The 17,201-nt window shown below is 45.4% G+C and overlaps 1 protein-coding gene across 1 annotated transcript in view; it reads left to right on the forward strand.

Moving 5' to 3' along the window:
- Positions 1-15,443: 15,443 nt before the first annotated feature.
- The window catches only part of Aoc1 (amine oxidase copper containing 1), a gene marked incomplete at its 5' end in the record, with an annotated part of 9,251 nt that continues 7,493 nt past the window's right edge, over positions 15,444-17,201 (forward strand). The window contains 3 exon segments of the mRNA XM_028774663.1: positions 15,444-15,732; positions 15,735-15,920; positions 15,923-15,991. Coding sequence (XP_028630496.1) covers positions 15,444-15,732; positions 15,735-15,920; positions 15,923-15,991 — 544 coding nt within the window.

The following is a 17,201-nucleotide window of genomic DNA, read 5'->3' on the forward strand; positions in this document are numbered from 1 at the left end:
TTCTCGAAGTGAGCTAACAGCATGAGAGAACCACCAAAAGCTCTTTAGATGCCAGAGATCCTGCAATGAACAATCATTCATGTCTCCTCCAGTCAAGAAGTTGTGGTTGTTCTCAAAATTCACTCCAAAAAGCCTAATTGTAAAGTGATAGCAAATCTGTCAGGGAAAAAAATGCTGCAAAACACACACACACACACACACACACACACACACAAATGTACATCTACATGTGCACATACACAATACATGTGTACCACACATGTGCACATAAATTCACACACACATATAAAAACACATACATACATACAAACACACACACTACACACATAACACACTCACACACACATACACACAAACACACACACAGGGATGTGACTAGAATTTTCATCTGTAGAGAAGGGATGGAAAAGAAAAGAAATGAGATAGCAATTTGCCTGGGCAAATCCAGCAGGATCCGAGGTGCGAAAGCAATGCTAGGCCCCATGCTTTCCCACTCTGCTCAGAAGTCTTTGCTTTGCAGAACACCTGGATTCGGTCCAGCTGGCACACCCCAGCCAAGTGGCTTCTTTGCCCTCCACACCCATATCTAGCCAAAACCTAAAAGCCTTGAGAAAATTTCCATCCCATCTCCACTCTGTAAAGAATCACTGGAAATATACCAATTAACTCTAAAGATCTGTCAGATTTATGTGAAAAGGATTATTAAAAAGAAGGTAAATAAATATATAAGGCAGTTATCCCAACCTGGAGAACTAAAACATGGAAAGTAGAGGGCAGGGTGAAGCACTTCCACAATGTGTCCTTTTATAGGAACTGGCCTGCTGTAACAAGAAAGGGCATGTTGGTGTTCCGGGGTATTTGAGACAATCGATCGCAGAAAGAGACACCGCAGGATGAATTTAGGCTTCTCAGAAGCAGTGGGATCAGTCTCTGAAGGACTGAAGGCTGGCAGCTGCACAGACTGCTTTTTATCGATTGTTACACAAAAGGCTGTTTAGCAAGTGAATTCCGGAATACCAAAATCTCTTATCAGATCTAGATGTTTTAGGGAACATTACCTAAGCAAACACAGTCATTATAAGAATCCCAGGTTTGCCAGGAATATCTTACAGGTTATGCTAAAGCTCTGAAATTCTGAAGGAAGAGCAACCCCATAAATTTCAAGACTAAGTGGCCATCACCCCAGAATAAACATCAAGTGCAATGCCTCTTCTAGAATTCTGCTAACAAAGGTGTGTTATTCTGTATGTGAACTAAAGTATATTTCATTACACATTGTAAGCATCTCCCCATGAAATCACACTTTAAACATTTTTCAAAGTCCCTATATATACTGAAATCAGAATAAGCTTGGTGATTCTTATGATCATAAAAAGTGAATATATTGTATAAAAAGAATTTGAATGACCATCCTCATTGACAGTCTCCCAGATGGAATCAGTCAGCAATGATGTCCCAGGTTCTATGTCTTGCCCTGAATATATATACACACACACACACACACACACATACACACACACACACACACACACACACATATATATAAAAAATTTTTTTTCGGTTTGCAGAATGTATGCCCTGGGTATGATCTTCAGCACTGAATAAAACCCAGAAAAGGTAGCAAACACTTCACTTCTACCTACAGAGTGAGTTCAAGACCAGCCTGGGATACATGAGATCCTGTGTTAAATAAATAAATAAATAAATAAATAAACCTTATCATCTTTAATTTATTGAACAAAATACAAAGCCTATTGAGCTTTGCACTGTATTACAAAGGAGGTAAAAATCATGTGTGTGGTTTTCCTGACCCAAACATACCTAAATGTTAGCATCAGACCACTCCAAAGTGAGGAACATTCTACACAATCTTGTCTTTACTGATGTTGATGTCATGAAACACAACAGGCTACAGTAATAATGTTTCAGATTAAGGAATAAACATGACATAACCAAACACAATCTGTGGCCCTGGATAGGATCCTGACTGGGATGCTGTGGGGTGAAACCCATTGTTCATACGTTATTGAAATGAGTGACGATATCAGATCACTGTGTTGATCACTGTATTGACATTACGTTATCCAACATTGCCATTTGCACTCTGCGAACATGGGGAACACCCTCCATCTCAGGAACAGCAACTGAAGATGAGGGAAAGGAGCATGCTGTTTGCAACTTATAGTTTGTTAAAAAAAATGATGTGTGTGTGTGTAAATTAGGTGTGCAAATATGGTAAAATTGGTAAGTCTGAGTAAAGGGTACATCAGTTTTTCGTGCTAGCTTTGTAACTCTTCTGTGCCTTTGAGTTTAAAACTGTTGAAGCTAGCAGGGCTCTTCACCTCCAAAGCTCCTTGCTGGAGAGATGGCGATTTTTCAGTTGACATTAAAATATCATCTAGAGCAAGACACTGATGACTAGTGATCAAAAGCTTTATAACCGAGTTCTAAAGGATTCTTTTCCACTCCAAAGAGTGCTGGAGACTGGCAGCTGAGGGTGAGTGGCCAGGAAACCAATTACAATGTGACAGGAACTTGACCTTGGCTACCTCACCCCTGCCATAACTCCTTTCTTCTATCCTTCACTCTGACTAGCCAGAACCATGTGGTTGAAGCTTACAAACTCTGCTACCTCTGGCCTGGAATGTGGCTCCCTCGTTCAGTTACATCTTCACCAGCTTTCTGTTTTCAGTGGTTTGCTTCACTGCCTAAGTTTGGCTGTTCTGGAACTGGATCTATAAACCAGGCTGACCTTGAACTCAGAGCTCTGAATGCCTCAGTCTCTTGAGTGCTGGGATTAAAGACATGTATCACTACATCTAGACCTAAGCTTTTCTTTAATTCCCTTTTACAAATTGGAAGTTTAGCTGGGTGGAGTCTTCCTCTGAGGTCACTATTTCCTTTATTCCATTTAACTTCTGACCTTTAATCTGTTTATCTCCTTAAACACAGACTCAAGTCTTCCTGGTGCCTCCTTTCTCCTCAAACTTTGTAATTTTCCTGCTCAGCTTGCTCTTTTTCACTATAGCTCTGCATTAGCATGGCCACTGATAACCACAGGACACAGTCCATACTAGGCTGTTTTGAAATCTCCTCTGCAAATGTAATTAATCCAAAACTCTTCAATTTAGCCACAATTCAGGCACAATTTTTGGACAAGGGCAAAAAGCAGCAGCTCCTTCACTAAATTTCACAAGGATGCTCTCTAGAGAACACACTAAAATTCTTCTCTTCTGAAACCTCTTGAACCAGGCCCCCACAGTTGAAATCACCCTCAACATCGCTGTCTTCCTTGTTCCTATTCAAATGACTCATTAAGCCCCACTTAGAGCATTCAACTGTTTCTCTAATCCAAAAATCCACATTCCTTCAAACAAAAGCATGGTCAGGCCTCACAGAAATACCCCACTCCTGGTACCAATTTCTTAGTTTTGGTTTTATTGCTGTAAAAAGACACCATGACCAAGATTTCTTCTTATAAAGGAAAACATGTAATTGGATCTGGCTTAAAGTTTCAGAGGTTCAGTCCATTATCATCATGGTGGAAAGCATAGCAGTATGGAGGCAGACGTGGTACTGGAGGAGCCAACAGTTCTACATCTTGATCCAAAGGAAGCCAAGGGGAGACTATGCCATACTGGGTGTAACTTGAGCATAGGAGACCTTAAAAACTTCCCTACAATGACACACTTCCTCCAAGAAGGCCATATTCTAATAAGGCTATACCACCTAATAGTGCCACTCCCTGTGGGCCAAGCATTCAAACACATGAGTCTATGTGGGCCAAACTTATTCAAACCATCACATCCGTTGGTGACACTCTTTCCAGAACCTATCTGGCATTTCTTGTGACTGGGAAGCTGCACTCCCTCTGTTCTTAGCACCTCTTTCCCACAGTCTCTGACAATGAACAACATACTCTCTGTTTCTGTGTATTTGTCTAACCTGGGTATTGATACAAATAGAATTACATAAACTTTTGTGTATGACTTCTCTCACCTGGGCACAGTGTTTTTGAGGTTTATTCCACTATAGCATGTTATTACTATTTTATTCTTTTGAACTATTTTTCTTGGGGCTCAGTTGCTACATGCTTATCTATTGTCCAGGAATCCCTGAGTTCAATCCCTAGCACCTGAGAAAACTGGGTACTGTGGCAAAAGCCTGCAATCCCAGTATTTGAAAAATAGAGAAAGGAGGATCTAAAGTTCAAAGCCATCCTCACTCTTCTGCCGTTACAGAAAGAACCTCCACCCTCGATGCAGCTCTTTCCATATGCATGTGGGCTTTAGCCAATTCAACTCATGATTCAAGAACCAGCTCACACTTTCTCTAGAAACACTTCTTTCCAGCTTCTCCAGCTCCTCTCATCCATCTACATGACTTCACTTGAATCCATACACAGACTGGTTAAGACTGCCTTAACATTAAACCGGTGGGGAGTTGTGTGGGGAGAGAGTGTCAATAAAACAATGAAGGCCATCTCCTCCTCCCACTCCTAGTCTCCATGACAACAGTCCTGTCACCTGGGTTTGCTGGCACGTGCCTGGAATCTCAGCAATTGTCAGGCTTAAAGTAAAAAGTTTTAGAGTTTCAGATCAACCTAGGCTACATAGTTATCCTCCGCCTACAAAATGAGTCAATTCAAGCTGAATTAAAGTATAAAGGCAGGTTTATTGGGGGGGCAGTTCTCCAGTGAAATCACTGGTCCCAAGGAACCAGGCCAGGGAAGTTGCCATGGATAGAGAGAGGGGAGGAGGAAGAGAAAGAGAAAGAGCAGCGCGTGCACACTGGGAGACAGAAAATGCAGAGAAAGGGGGAGAGCTAGAGCCAGAATGTCCGAGTTATACAGTGAAGAGTGGGGAGGAAGCCCAGCCCCTGGGTTGGAAAGTTCACCATAGAGGGCAGGGTCAGCCATGCCCTGTAATAGGTAGGGACTGATGGATGCTGGAAAAACCTGGAGGCCAGGTCCACTTTTGTATGTTAAATATGTACCTAAGCTGCTTGTCCCGGGTCTCAAACCCAACAACTAACACCTGCCCTAAGTGTGGCCGCCTGACTAGTAACCCCATCTAACCCCAATGCCACCCTGGCCTGAGGCAGTTCCAGAGGAGAAGTACACCTCATCTCCCTGTCTCCTCTAGTGTTAGCCAGGTGCCCTTAGGTACCCCGACCTGATTACTCAAAGGCAAGGATGTCCTAGACTTTCGTCGCCCCACCTGAGACTCCACCTCTGTCTCCTGAGGCCATGATTGTGGGTTTAGACTTCAAACACAGAGACAGCAGCCAGTGGGGCGCTAGGCTGAATGGCTGGCTTGTGTCTAGGTATGGTGCCTTCACTGAACGAGGAGAACCTGATCTTGTGTTTCCCCAGATGAGGAACACAACCACAGAGGGGGCCAGGAATTCTCCTGGGTCACACAGAGCAGGCAGAAGGGGAAGCATGCCATCTCACCCACTGTCCTTCCTGCCAAGCGTTGTAGTAGGACAGAACTGAGTTCGTGCCAGCTGCTAGGCTGGGCCTCCAGTGAGTTGGCTTTGGTAAGTTTCTGTTTCTTCATTTATAAAAGTGGGTTCTAGAGTCTTGGGAGATCAGATAGCAAAGGTACTTGGCCAGAACACACATTTAATAGCACATCTTATGGACAGATCTACCCATCACTGCTCCTCCCCCCGGGTGACTCCCACTGACACACTATAATAGTCCAGAGGAATAGGAAGAATTGGAGAAGTCAGCAAAGCCCTTTCACCAAAACCCCAGGGTTTTGGGCTCCATAAAACAGGAGCCAAAACTGAGGTAAGTGGCTCATATCTTTAATCCCAGAACTCAGAAGGCAGAGGCAGGAGGATCTCTTGAGTTCGAGGCCACCCTGGTCTACAGAGCAAAGTCCAGGACAGCTAAGACTACATAAAGAAACCCTGTCTTGAAAACAAAACCAGCCAACCAACCAAAACCAATGAAACAACAAGGAAAAGGAACATAGCCTTGAGGAACTCTAGGGATGGATACAGACAAAGTCATTAAAGTGCTTGTCCTGGGCATGAAGACCTGAGTTCAGATCCCAACACACATAAAGTTGAGCACAGCATAGCACGATTTTAAGCTGAGTCTGGGATTAGTAGACAAACAAAGGCAGATCCATGTGATAGTAGATGGGCACTCCAGGGCACTCTGGAAGGATGGAGAAGGTCCCTATGAAGAGGTGGGTTGCAAGGAGTGGGCATGTTTCCTGTCTGCAACAGGGAGGGTCATTTGCTGCCAAGTTCTGCCTTGGCCTCGATGTCCCCACTGTCAGTTGCTCTCTGGCTTACCCCCTCTGACTGCCCCTGGTACGTCACAGGGGTTCCTAACCCTGCATCTTGTGAGACTTTAAAGTAGGAGACCAGTCGTGAATGGCAGAAGACACAAGAGATACACACTGCCTACTTCTGGATTATAAATGTGCTCTGTATAGAAAGACAAAGTATCAGTAGACACCTGGATACAATTGCAGAGAGGGAAGAGTAGGCAGGGTTTGGAGGATGCGGGGGGGGGGGGGGGGGTAGGTGGAATACTCCCTGACACTGCAGTGGCAGGCATCTGTCACATACCCTTGTCATGATCCTCTGGATGCACAGCAAACAGGAATCCCAGTGTCCACTATGGGCACTGTTTATAACTCCAGTTTTAGGGTATTCAATGCCTTCTTCAAATTTCCATGGTAATCTTCATGTTCATGGTGTATATACATACACTCAAGCATACACATATACTGGTAAAATAAACTCTTCAAACTTTTTTCAAAACTAAATACTAGAATCAGAGCTGAGCATGTCTGTACTATCTAAAAGGTCCTTGCCCCACTCACTCCTTTAGGACTGGATCTTTATACCATGATGACTGCCAGTCACGGGCCCTGTCCGCCAACTCCAAAAGGCAGGAGTGCCCAATGGATGGAAGTCTCATGCTGGGACATTTCCTCAGAGTCAAACAAGCATGAAACTCCACAAGTAGGAGGCCAGGGCACTGAAAGAGCTTCTCAGACCAGACTTGATCGGTAGACACTGAACAGAAGAGCTAGAACATGGACAGAGTCAGGTCTAGGACCAAGGCAGAAAATCCCTTTGGTAGAGGATGGTTCTAGCCAACTGTCTTAGTTAAGGTTTTACTGCTGTAAAGAGACACTGAGACCAAAGCAATTCTTATAAAGAAAAACATTTAATTGGGGCTGGCTTACAGTTTCAGAGGTTTAGTCTGTTGTCATCATGGTGGGAATCATGACAGTGTGCAGGCACCCACGGTGCTGGAGAGAAAGCTGAGCAGTCTACATCCAGATCCCCAGGCAGCAGAAGAGGACTGTATTCCACACTGAGTGGAGCTTGAGTATATATGAGACCTCAAAGCCCACCCCCACAATGACATACTTTGTCCAACAAGGCCATGCCTACTCCAACAAGGCCACATCTCCTAATTGTGCCATCCCCCCTGGCCAAGCATTCAAACACATGAGTCTATGGGGTCTATTCCTATTCAAACCACCACAATACCAAAGTGCTAAAGGGCAGTGAGTGGGACTCTCCTTCAGGTCCAGAACCAAGGCAGAAGGACCTTCAGTAGAGGAAGGTTCTAGCCAACTTTGACCAGAGCAACCAGATATTAACCTAGTATAAAGAGTCAAGTGAGAAAACTCCCTGTACATAAGAAGCCAATAGGAAAACTGGGCCTTTTTTGAGCACACAGGTTGTGTTCCCCATACTTGTGAGTGGGACATTAAGACATTAGAACACACATGTTCCTGCTGAGTGCCTACGCTTCTCTGTGCCTAATTCCTATTCTACAACTGAGTTTTAATTGAAATGTACCCAAGTCCTCACCTTCAGGGCAACTGCTGGATGCATCCAGGTGCCCTGGAACAGGCCCAGCAATGCAGACCCCTGAACCCTTCACTGTGCCTCTGTTGTCAATATTCCAGTTGGGCATAGGCATCCCCAAATCACATTTTTCTCTGCATTTTGATCAGTCTTGCTTGTCTGTTATAGTTACCATCTGCTTCAAAAAGAAGCTTCTTTGATGAGTAAAGGAGTATTTAGAATATAGTTAGACACTGATTTTTTAAAATGGCCAAGCGTAGTTGGTTAGGATACAATACCAAGCACCAATTCACTATCTAGGTAACCTTAAGTCCAATCAGATAGTTATTGGTTACGAAAGATAAAAATGCCACTGTTGTACCGTCAGGGATATCTTGCCAGGCTGGTCACTACCATGATTCATTGGCTCTAAATTTGGGAAGGACATGAGATTGCTCTTCTCCCTTAGCTGCTTGATTGCATCTTCTGATTCTGTAGAGCTAGTCCTCAGGGCTTCTGGGACCATCCCAGCTTGATTCTGGGACCATCCCAGCTTGATTCTTCAATGTCCTGTGTCCATAGTGATTTCATCCATATCATGCTGTAGATGGCCACCAAGAACAATGGTAGTCCCTATGCTATTTTGGGAGTCCATGGAACGATGATGCTTACTGGCTTGCTCAGACAGCTTCTTGCACAACCCATGACCACCTGCCTACAGATTGCACCACTCCCATAGGCTGAGCCCTCTGACATTAATCACTAATCAAGAAAATGCATTATAGACTTGCCTATAAGCAATCTGATGGGGAAATTTTTCTCAATTGAGATTCCTCTTGCTGTATAACCCCAGCTTGTGTCAAGCAGACAAAAACCAAAAACAAACAAACAAGCAAAACCCAGCTAGCACATTGTGTCTGTCCCTAGAATTTTTGTTCATGACCTTTTTGGGGTAGCAATATCATCCCATGTGGCATAACCAAATTTTCTATGTACATACTATATAATATAATTTATACAATATAGTTTTCAGTAAGCATATAAAATAATATTTCTCTTTTCAAACACCCTTATGCCTCCTTCCTCCCTCCATGTCACCCTCCCTTCTTATACTTTAAACATTAAACTAAATTTCAACGTGCATCCCCATAAGTGTTGTATTGGAAAAGGAAATGTTGCTGTCACCAAAGTCCTCAGCCCCACTAGCACAGAAGCAGTCTGTAACCCTTGTTGGGCTAGCCTTGGGTTGCTCGTGGTGCCCTTCACTCATGAATGTTTTCTGATTGTTAAAAAAGGAAAAAAAAATCAGTGAGAGATATCTAGATAAGAAAGACTGTAGGACAGTTTCAGATGAGGGGCCAGGACAGCACTGTGAACTGTGTGATCTGTGAGTAAGTGTGAACTGTAAGTGTGATCTGTGAGTAAGTGTGAACTGTGAATAAGGACCCAGAGGCTCAAACCCTGGCTTCAGCTGGGTAAGGGAGGAAGTACAATCAGTGGAAAAGACAGGGCTTAGAGACAAGGTGCTCTGAAGCTCCGGCTTGGAGAGGAACATACCTCTATTTTCTCCTCTCCTCTGCTAAGTTCCAGAGCCATGAGGCTGGCACAAAGGAACTTAGCACTGGGCTTCATGAGCATCACCTTGTTCAATAGATGGCCATGACAGAGTACCCCAACTGCATGTTGAACAGAAAAGCTCAGATGTTAGCGGCCCTAAGCACCCAGGAGATAGAGGCTGTGCACAGCTTCCTGATGAGCAGGATGGGCCTGGAGCTGCAGCCATCTTGCACATGGAGCTTAACTTAGAGAAGAGCTCTGTGCTCCTCACTGAGACTCCACTGCCTCAAAAGAAAGGTGCTCTAGAGCTTCTGGATAAGGAACAAGATGTCCTTGCGTCTTGTGCAAGAAGCCCATGTTGTCAGAATTAGTGGTACCCAGGAATACCCTGATGTCATCAAGTGTGCTGAAGGGCCTCTACCACAGCCCATCTGCATAAGAGAACTGTCCCCAGGCAAAAAAAAAAAAATCAATCCTGTGCATCCAGACACATGTCAAGAGCAGAGTATAGTCCCTTCCCTCCCACTGAATCATGAAACACCCTGACATTGCATTTGTTCATCCTTGACACCACAAGCTTCTCCCTGAGGACTACAACAGCTGGTGCTTGACCTTCACCCATGTACTTGCCTGTAGGGTAGAGTCTAGTCATCTGGTCACCTGGTTTCTCTTTTAGCATATTGTGAAAAATTACCTACTGTCCATGGGTCTGGAGATCCTTACAGATCATGGGAACACAGATGGCCAAGATTAGAGAGTGGAGCAGCTCTGGTATAATGACAAATTACACAACATCCCAGAGTGATTGGCTCAGAAATATGCAGAAGTAGACATGGTGGTCCTCAAGGACCCACTGTCTAAGAGCACAGATAAGCCATGAATCTTTAAGACGCTTGGTGGAGAATTCTCAAGGTACCTCAGCAAGTTGGGCCCCCATATGGAATGAGCCAGTGGTCTCTAATACAGTCTAAGAGACAACACTGATCTACCAAGGCTAGAGCTGTTCCCTTTGGGAGTGAGCATATTGCCTCCAAGGTTCAAGAGGCTGTGGCTATGCATAGTGAAGACAGACCTCTAGGATAGCTGACCAAGACCACAGATATGGGCTAGGGCCTGAGCAGTGTCACCCATGAATTAAACCCCTGCTAGCAGCTGTCCAGAGACACCCACCTTCCTAGAGTCCATCCACTATGACATGGATAGACTTCCCCATCATCCGTGGTCCCTCTTCATCTTTGAGAAGGCTATAAGTACCTTTTAAGCTCATTCTTAACACCAGCTTTAAAGGCAAATTCATAATTCATATGAGGGTCTGAATGGACACATGCTCGTACTACAAACAACTTCAGTAGTCTATAATTTTTATTACATCTGGGACTTCATTTAGCCCCACCCCATACACCTGCATCTACAACCAGAACCACTCCTGTGATTCCCTCATGGTCTTTAAGGATGATGAGAGTATTGAAAACCAGGTACTAGACCAGTCCCTCCTTTTCCTCCTCTGACCTTGTCTCTGCCCTCTAACTTGACCTGTCCTTGGTCCCAGGAGTATGGCTTGTGGGTGGAGGGTGAGTGCAGAAGTCATGAAAGATGAGCCAACTTCTTTTCAGTGAGGCTGAGGCTATCTAGAGAAATTTGTAGACACATCTAATAAAATCCCAGCCATAGTATCCTTAGTAGGACCATAGTCAGCACTTCCTTGCCCACTAAAGTCTTTCTTCATAGGATTTGGTGGTCTGGGTGAGTATGGGCTTCTTGAACAAGCTTCCTTCTGAGACTGTCCCCAACATGATCTCACCTGGAAACTCCATAAGTTTCTTTGTCCAACCTTTCAATTTCTTCTATGTCACTCAAAGACACCCAGGTAGAAATGTACAGTCCTATCAGATACTGGATCCTTGGGCACAAGGTCTACTTCATGTCTCCTCCTTTCAACTTCAGTGGGACCTACAACCCTGTGTCCAGCCCCACCCTTGTATAATAGCCACAGAAACACCCACCCAAGGGCAGACAGTGAACCCCTCAGCTTCCACCAAGTATGCTTCTTCTAAGAGCTGCAGAAGTCTCTGGCCACACACTCAGATGGGCAACTGTGGGATAGATTCATCTTTTTCTAGTGTTTCCTAAAACATGTCCAGGGCAAAGGAAGCCAAATGGGGTACTGCATTTTTGTGTCAGATGAGTTTTTCACTGTCTGTGTTTGGGTCCCTCTCATGGAGGCTATATGTGAATTTTCCCATCTCAATGATCATATGCCTAATGAGGCTATGCAACTGTAGGAGCATGTGCATGTGTGTGTGTGTGCGTGTGTGCATGTGTGTGCATGTGTGTGCATGTGTGTGCATGTGTGTGTATGTGTGCGTGTGTGCATGTGTGTGCATGTGTGTGTATGTGTGTGCTTGCATGTGTGCATATGTTGCCACTCCAGCCACTGCTCTCTTTATCCTGTCTTTTCCTAGCTGGTTGATGATACTGTGCATGCAGTGAGGACTTAGTGATTCTAGCTGAGTGGGAGCAGAGGCAGCAGGAGCACAGCTCAGAGGTCCATGGTTCAGGACATGGGGGAGGCTGCAAGAAAGCCAAGAGAAGATAAGGAACAAAAAGGTCACTCCAGGGCATTCTGAGGGGACAGCAGACAGCACCACAGGTTATGGGGAGTGGACATGCCTTGATCTGCAGCAGGGAGGATCGCCAGCAGCTAAGTTCTCCCTTACCCTGTGACTCCCTTGCCATTGTGCCTCTCCCACTTAGGAGAGGGCTCTAAACACAGTTCTTCATCTCAGCACTTGAGGCAGAAGCAGAGGCAGAGACAGAGAGATCTCTGAGTTTGAGGCCAGCCTGGTCTACAGTGCAAGTTCCAGGACAGCCAGAAATACACAGAGAATCTGTCTCAAAAAACAAAACAAAATCTAAATGAAGTCTAGAGATTAGACAGACAGAATTAGGTGATGGCCTTACAGAACACGGAAATCCCCTTGATACCCAGAACTAGGAGGGTGTGGTGGTGCATACTTGCAATCCCAGCTCTGGGAAGACACACACACACACACACACACACACACACACACACACACACACACGTATATCTGGAACACCCTGGCCGGCCCATCTAATGGACTTGTCAAATTCCCGACCAATGAGAAATCCCGTTCCAAAATGGAAATAAAAGTACAGTGTGTTGGAACTTACCTGTAATCCCAGCACTGGGGAAGAAGAGGCAAGAGGATCAGAAGCACAGGCTAAATTAGATTCCAGCCTGGGCCCTGCGATACTGTCTACAGAAAACAAAAGTAAAGAAAGGGAACACAAATAAGGGGGGAAGGTAAATGGTGCCAGAAAATCAACTCCTTTGTCTCCTGACCCACACATACATGTGCAAAAGTGAATGTACACCAGTGTACCCACACACACTAGCACACACTAATACACATACACACATATACACTCACACAACAGTACACAAACAGACACAGAGAAAGACAGACACACACAGAGAGACAGACACACACAGAGAGAGAGAGAGAGAGAGAGAGAGAGAGAGAGAGAGAGAGAGAGAGAGAGAGAGATTTGGAATTCTGGTTTCTTTAAAAAAAACACACACAGAAATATTATAAGAGTATTGAGTCCCAGGTGTGGGATATGAGGCTGCTTCAGACTATTCACAGCAGCTAACTATGATTTACCTTGTGCTTTGACAGGGGTGTGATTTTGCCAGCTCAGATGGTTTCTGTGATTGTGTGACATCTAGAATTCTGGAGACTTTTCAGAAGGTGTATAAATGCTAAGGCCTGAGAGGGGTGGTGGGTTGTTGGGGGGGAGAGTTGTTTGGTTGTTGGTTTTTGGCCATGGTTTGTTAAGTAGTCATGTGCAAAGAAGAAATAACAAGAAGAAACTAGATATCCTACAGTCCTAATCAGCAGGAAGTAGTTGTCCCATTTCTACCCCCTGACATTATTCAGGGGTCTCTTTCCTTTCTCCTCTATCCTTGTTTTCTCTCTTATGTAGTGTTAGGGGGTTGAAAGGGTGGAAGAAAGAAGAACCCACAAATTAGCAAAGGCCTGGTTACAAGTGGTACCCAGACATGGGACTTGGCAGAATGTGAAATTTGATTTCAAATGCTGTAGATCAAACAGCAGAAGACAAAGGGATGGATATACTTTTTCCAAAACATTGACTACACGATATGACCAAATTTAACTAGAACTGATGCTCTTTATGCCGTCCTCCTGGCTTTAGGGATCATCTGGTTTAGCCAGAGCCCCCTTGTCTTACCCACTTCTGTCAAGATGGAGCCTGAAAGCATGGAGCCATGTGAGTCTCTGACCAATTACAGGAGCAAGGTGGGGCCAGCAGAGGAGCAAAGCAAGAGGAGAGAGACGATCCCAGAGTACATGATGTCCAGTGAGCCAAACAGCCATGATGACCCACAGGAAGGAGACTTAGATAGGTCAAAGGGACTCTCAGACCAGCCTTGACAGTGATCACCAGGGTCAATGGGCACAGGATAGAAGAGACCAGACTTAAGAGTGATCACCAGGGCCAGGGGCACAGGATAGATCAGACCAGCCTTGACAGTGATCACCAGGGCCAGTGGGTACAGGACAGAAGAACTGAGGTCCACAGTTGCTGAGCAGCTCACAGGCCAGGGACAGGTGAGGCTTGCATCTTCCACCATCATAATCAGGAGATCTCGTTTTCTGCAGACTAAATTCCGATGTGCCAAGGGGCAGTGAGTGGGATGCAGCAAAAGTCATGTCCAGGACCAAGACAGGAAGTCCATTGGTACAGCAGGATTTTAACTAACTTTAAAAAGGGACAGGGTATAAACCTGGCATAGAGTTAAGTGAGAAAGCTTCTCTGGAAGAAAGAATCTTCAGAAAATTTGGGCTTCTCATGTACACACAGCATGTGTTTCAGCTCTTGGGAAAGGCACGTGTCCAACAAGGAAACACGTTCTCAAATTGAAAACATGAAGTGTCAGATCCTGGGGCTCAGTTCCTCCCTGGCATGCCTGATTAGTACACACAATTTCCCTCGCCTATATATTACCCTGCAACTCTTGTTAGGCGAAGTTCACCCAGATCCCTGTCTCTATGCACCCCCAATAGTGGAGGACATCCAGCTGTGTAGACATCTGGGCCCCTCTCTGCACCTCTATCTCAACAGCAGAGAAATTTTTCCCTGCGTTTCTCTGAATGTGTTCTGATGATACAAAACGAAAAACAAAACAAAAAAAAATCAAACAGAATTTAATCACTTGTAATAGGAAGGTCCACTTAGAGTCCTTCCCCCACACCTAGGCCCAAGCCATAAGCCAAGACTCTGGATCTCATTCCTGCCTACTGGGATGAGGAGTGAAGCTAGTGACACAGAAGGAGCCCACTGTCAAAAACAGGCTCCCAGCTTGAGGAGACAGGCACGTGGCAGCTTCTGTGTGGAGAAACACCACAGCTGAGGTATTCCAGTGAGGCCCAAGTGCATAAAGCCTTGGCTAAGACCTGCACCCAGCAGAATTGGAGAGTGTGGCAGCCGCTGCCATCTATGGAAGAGACAAGCTTTCCCAGGACTATGGGTACACCAGGGCTTGGTGGGCGGTCATGTGTAGCTGTCTTTTGCCACTTTGTGGGGTCTTCTTTCTTCCACCCATTCAACCCCCTAACACTAGATAGGAGAGAAAGGGGCATAGCAGGGGTTGGTGATGTTATTGATAGACTCCTTTCTGCTGCTTAGGGCCATTGAGTTCTTTGGGGCAAGTTTGATCTTTGCAGTCAGCATATCTAATTTCTTGTTGTTTCTTCTTTGCGAATTACTAACAAACTGTAACGAACAAACAATCAACAACCCTCCACCCCTCTCAGGGCCCTAGCATTTATAGACCCTCTGAAAAGTCCCCAGAATTCCATGCTGCCATTGTTGTTTTCATTTCACATTGCTGTAAAGGGAGTGGATGCCCAGAGAGTTTAAACATGTGGCCAAAGTCACACAGCTTGTCCTTAACTCTGTGATTCTCCAGGATTCCAGGCAACTTGAACCCAGAGACTATACACTGAACACACTCCTCTGGGCTGTAGATGTTCAATGTGTTCTTTAAAGGTCAGCCTGTCACCCGTGAGATCAGCATGCAAGCAGCTGAGGCACTGTGCCAAAGACACACACCTGCAGGCATGTAGACCAAGTACATGGATGTGAGCTGGGGACGAGACCCTGTAACTTGCCAGTTAGCCCCTGGCATCACTTGACCAGACACAGCTACCTTTCTGGATGCCCTCAACTTCTCTGACACTGGCTGACCCCTCCACTCTCAGTGAGCCCTCTGTCTTTGAGAAGCCCACAGGGGTGCTCCAGCTTTACAGGAGGCTTCAACATCTATGCCAGGCTGATTGGACTCACAATGGTGCTGGGGACAACCTCAACAGTCTACAACTTCAGTTATATTTGGGACTATATAGTCTACCCTAATGGAGTGGCAGAGGCCTAGACACACACTATCAGCTATGTACACACCATTGTCTATAATCCTGAGGGGCTGGCCACAGCACCCACCTACTTACAAATATCTACCCCAACCTAGAGCATCACTGAATTGGCCTGGATGTGGCATGTAGGCCCTCCCACTCTCTCACCTGCTTCCCACTAATAACTTCACCCACAAGAGACAACTAAGACTCTGACATAAAAGTCAGCTTTGTTCCATGTGAAACAAAATATTGCACACATTTGAAAAACGGTGGCAGTGTAGCATTCACTCTAGGGTTACCCTGAATGTGAGGTGTGTGTCTGCTCATGTTGGGGTTGAGCGGACTAGTGCGTGGGGGGTGGGGGGAGCAGAAAATCCCATGGAGGTAAGAAATATTCACTGCCAGCACTTTGAAGCAGTCCACAGCACCATCTGGGGATGCTCAGTGTGTTTCTTGGTTAAAAAGTGATACCACTGAGGAATGCCGGCACTATTAGCTTGACATCAATCACAACAGAATAAGGCCACTGGGACCAGATGAGCAACTTTCCCAGGGTCTGCTCCATTTGGCCCTCTGTAGACTGACAGTTGTTAGGTCTTCAGAGACACAAGCTGTCTCTGCTCCATGGTTAAAACCCAGAAGACCAACTGCAGCCTGGCTCCCTAGAAAACCGGCTACTAGCAGCTGGCTCTAGATAGGGTCTATGTTGAAGATTCCTGGGCCAAGGGAGGAGGCTTCTGTTCCAATTCTCACTCCCCACCCCCACCCTCATGCCTCTAAGCACAAAGAACAGCTTCCAGACCTTGAAACTTGAAGGTATCACCAAACTCTAGTGCTCAAGGCACTACCTGGTCCCACCCACTCAGCACTCTCTGGAGTAACTGGCAGCCTTCTGCTTCAAAAGGAAGTGGACCCAGTTTCTGCTTTTTAGCAACCCCTCAAAGAACAATTGGGGTCACAGGTGTAGCTACTCTACAGGTGTAGCAGATCCATCTCATAGCTGAGCAGTTGTTGCCCGAGGTTGGCAGATCATCAAGAGCTCTCATCTGGGCCGGGTGAGGAAACCCAGGGAGGCCAGGGATGGAAACTAGAGCTTTGTACAGTGATTTGTCATCTTTGCTTCTGTTCTTAAGAGTGTGTGTGTGTGTGTGTGTGTGTAGGTATGTATGTGTAGATAGGTATGTGTATGGGTGTGTATGGTGTGCTGGTGTGTGTGTATCTGTGTGTGTGAGCTGTATGTATGTCCATGTATGTGTGTATGTGTGTATCAATATGCATGGAGGTATGTGTATGTGTGTGTGTAAGTGAGTGTGTTATGTATGTGTATGGTATGTTTGGTGTGTGTATGTGTGT

This window comes from Grammomys surdaster, unplaced genomic scaffold (assembly GCF_004785775.1).
Source record: "Grammomys surdaster isolate TR1022 unplaced genomic scaffold, NIH_TR_1.0 242, whole genome shotgun sequence".
Classification (NCBI taxonomy): Eukaryota; Metazoa; Chordata; class Mammalia; order Rodentia; family Muridae; genus Grammomys; species Grammomys surdaster.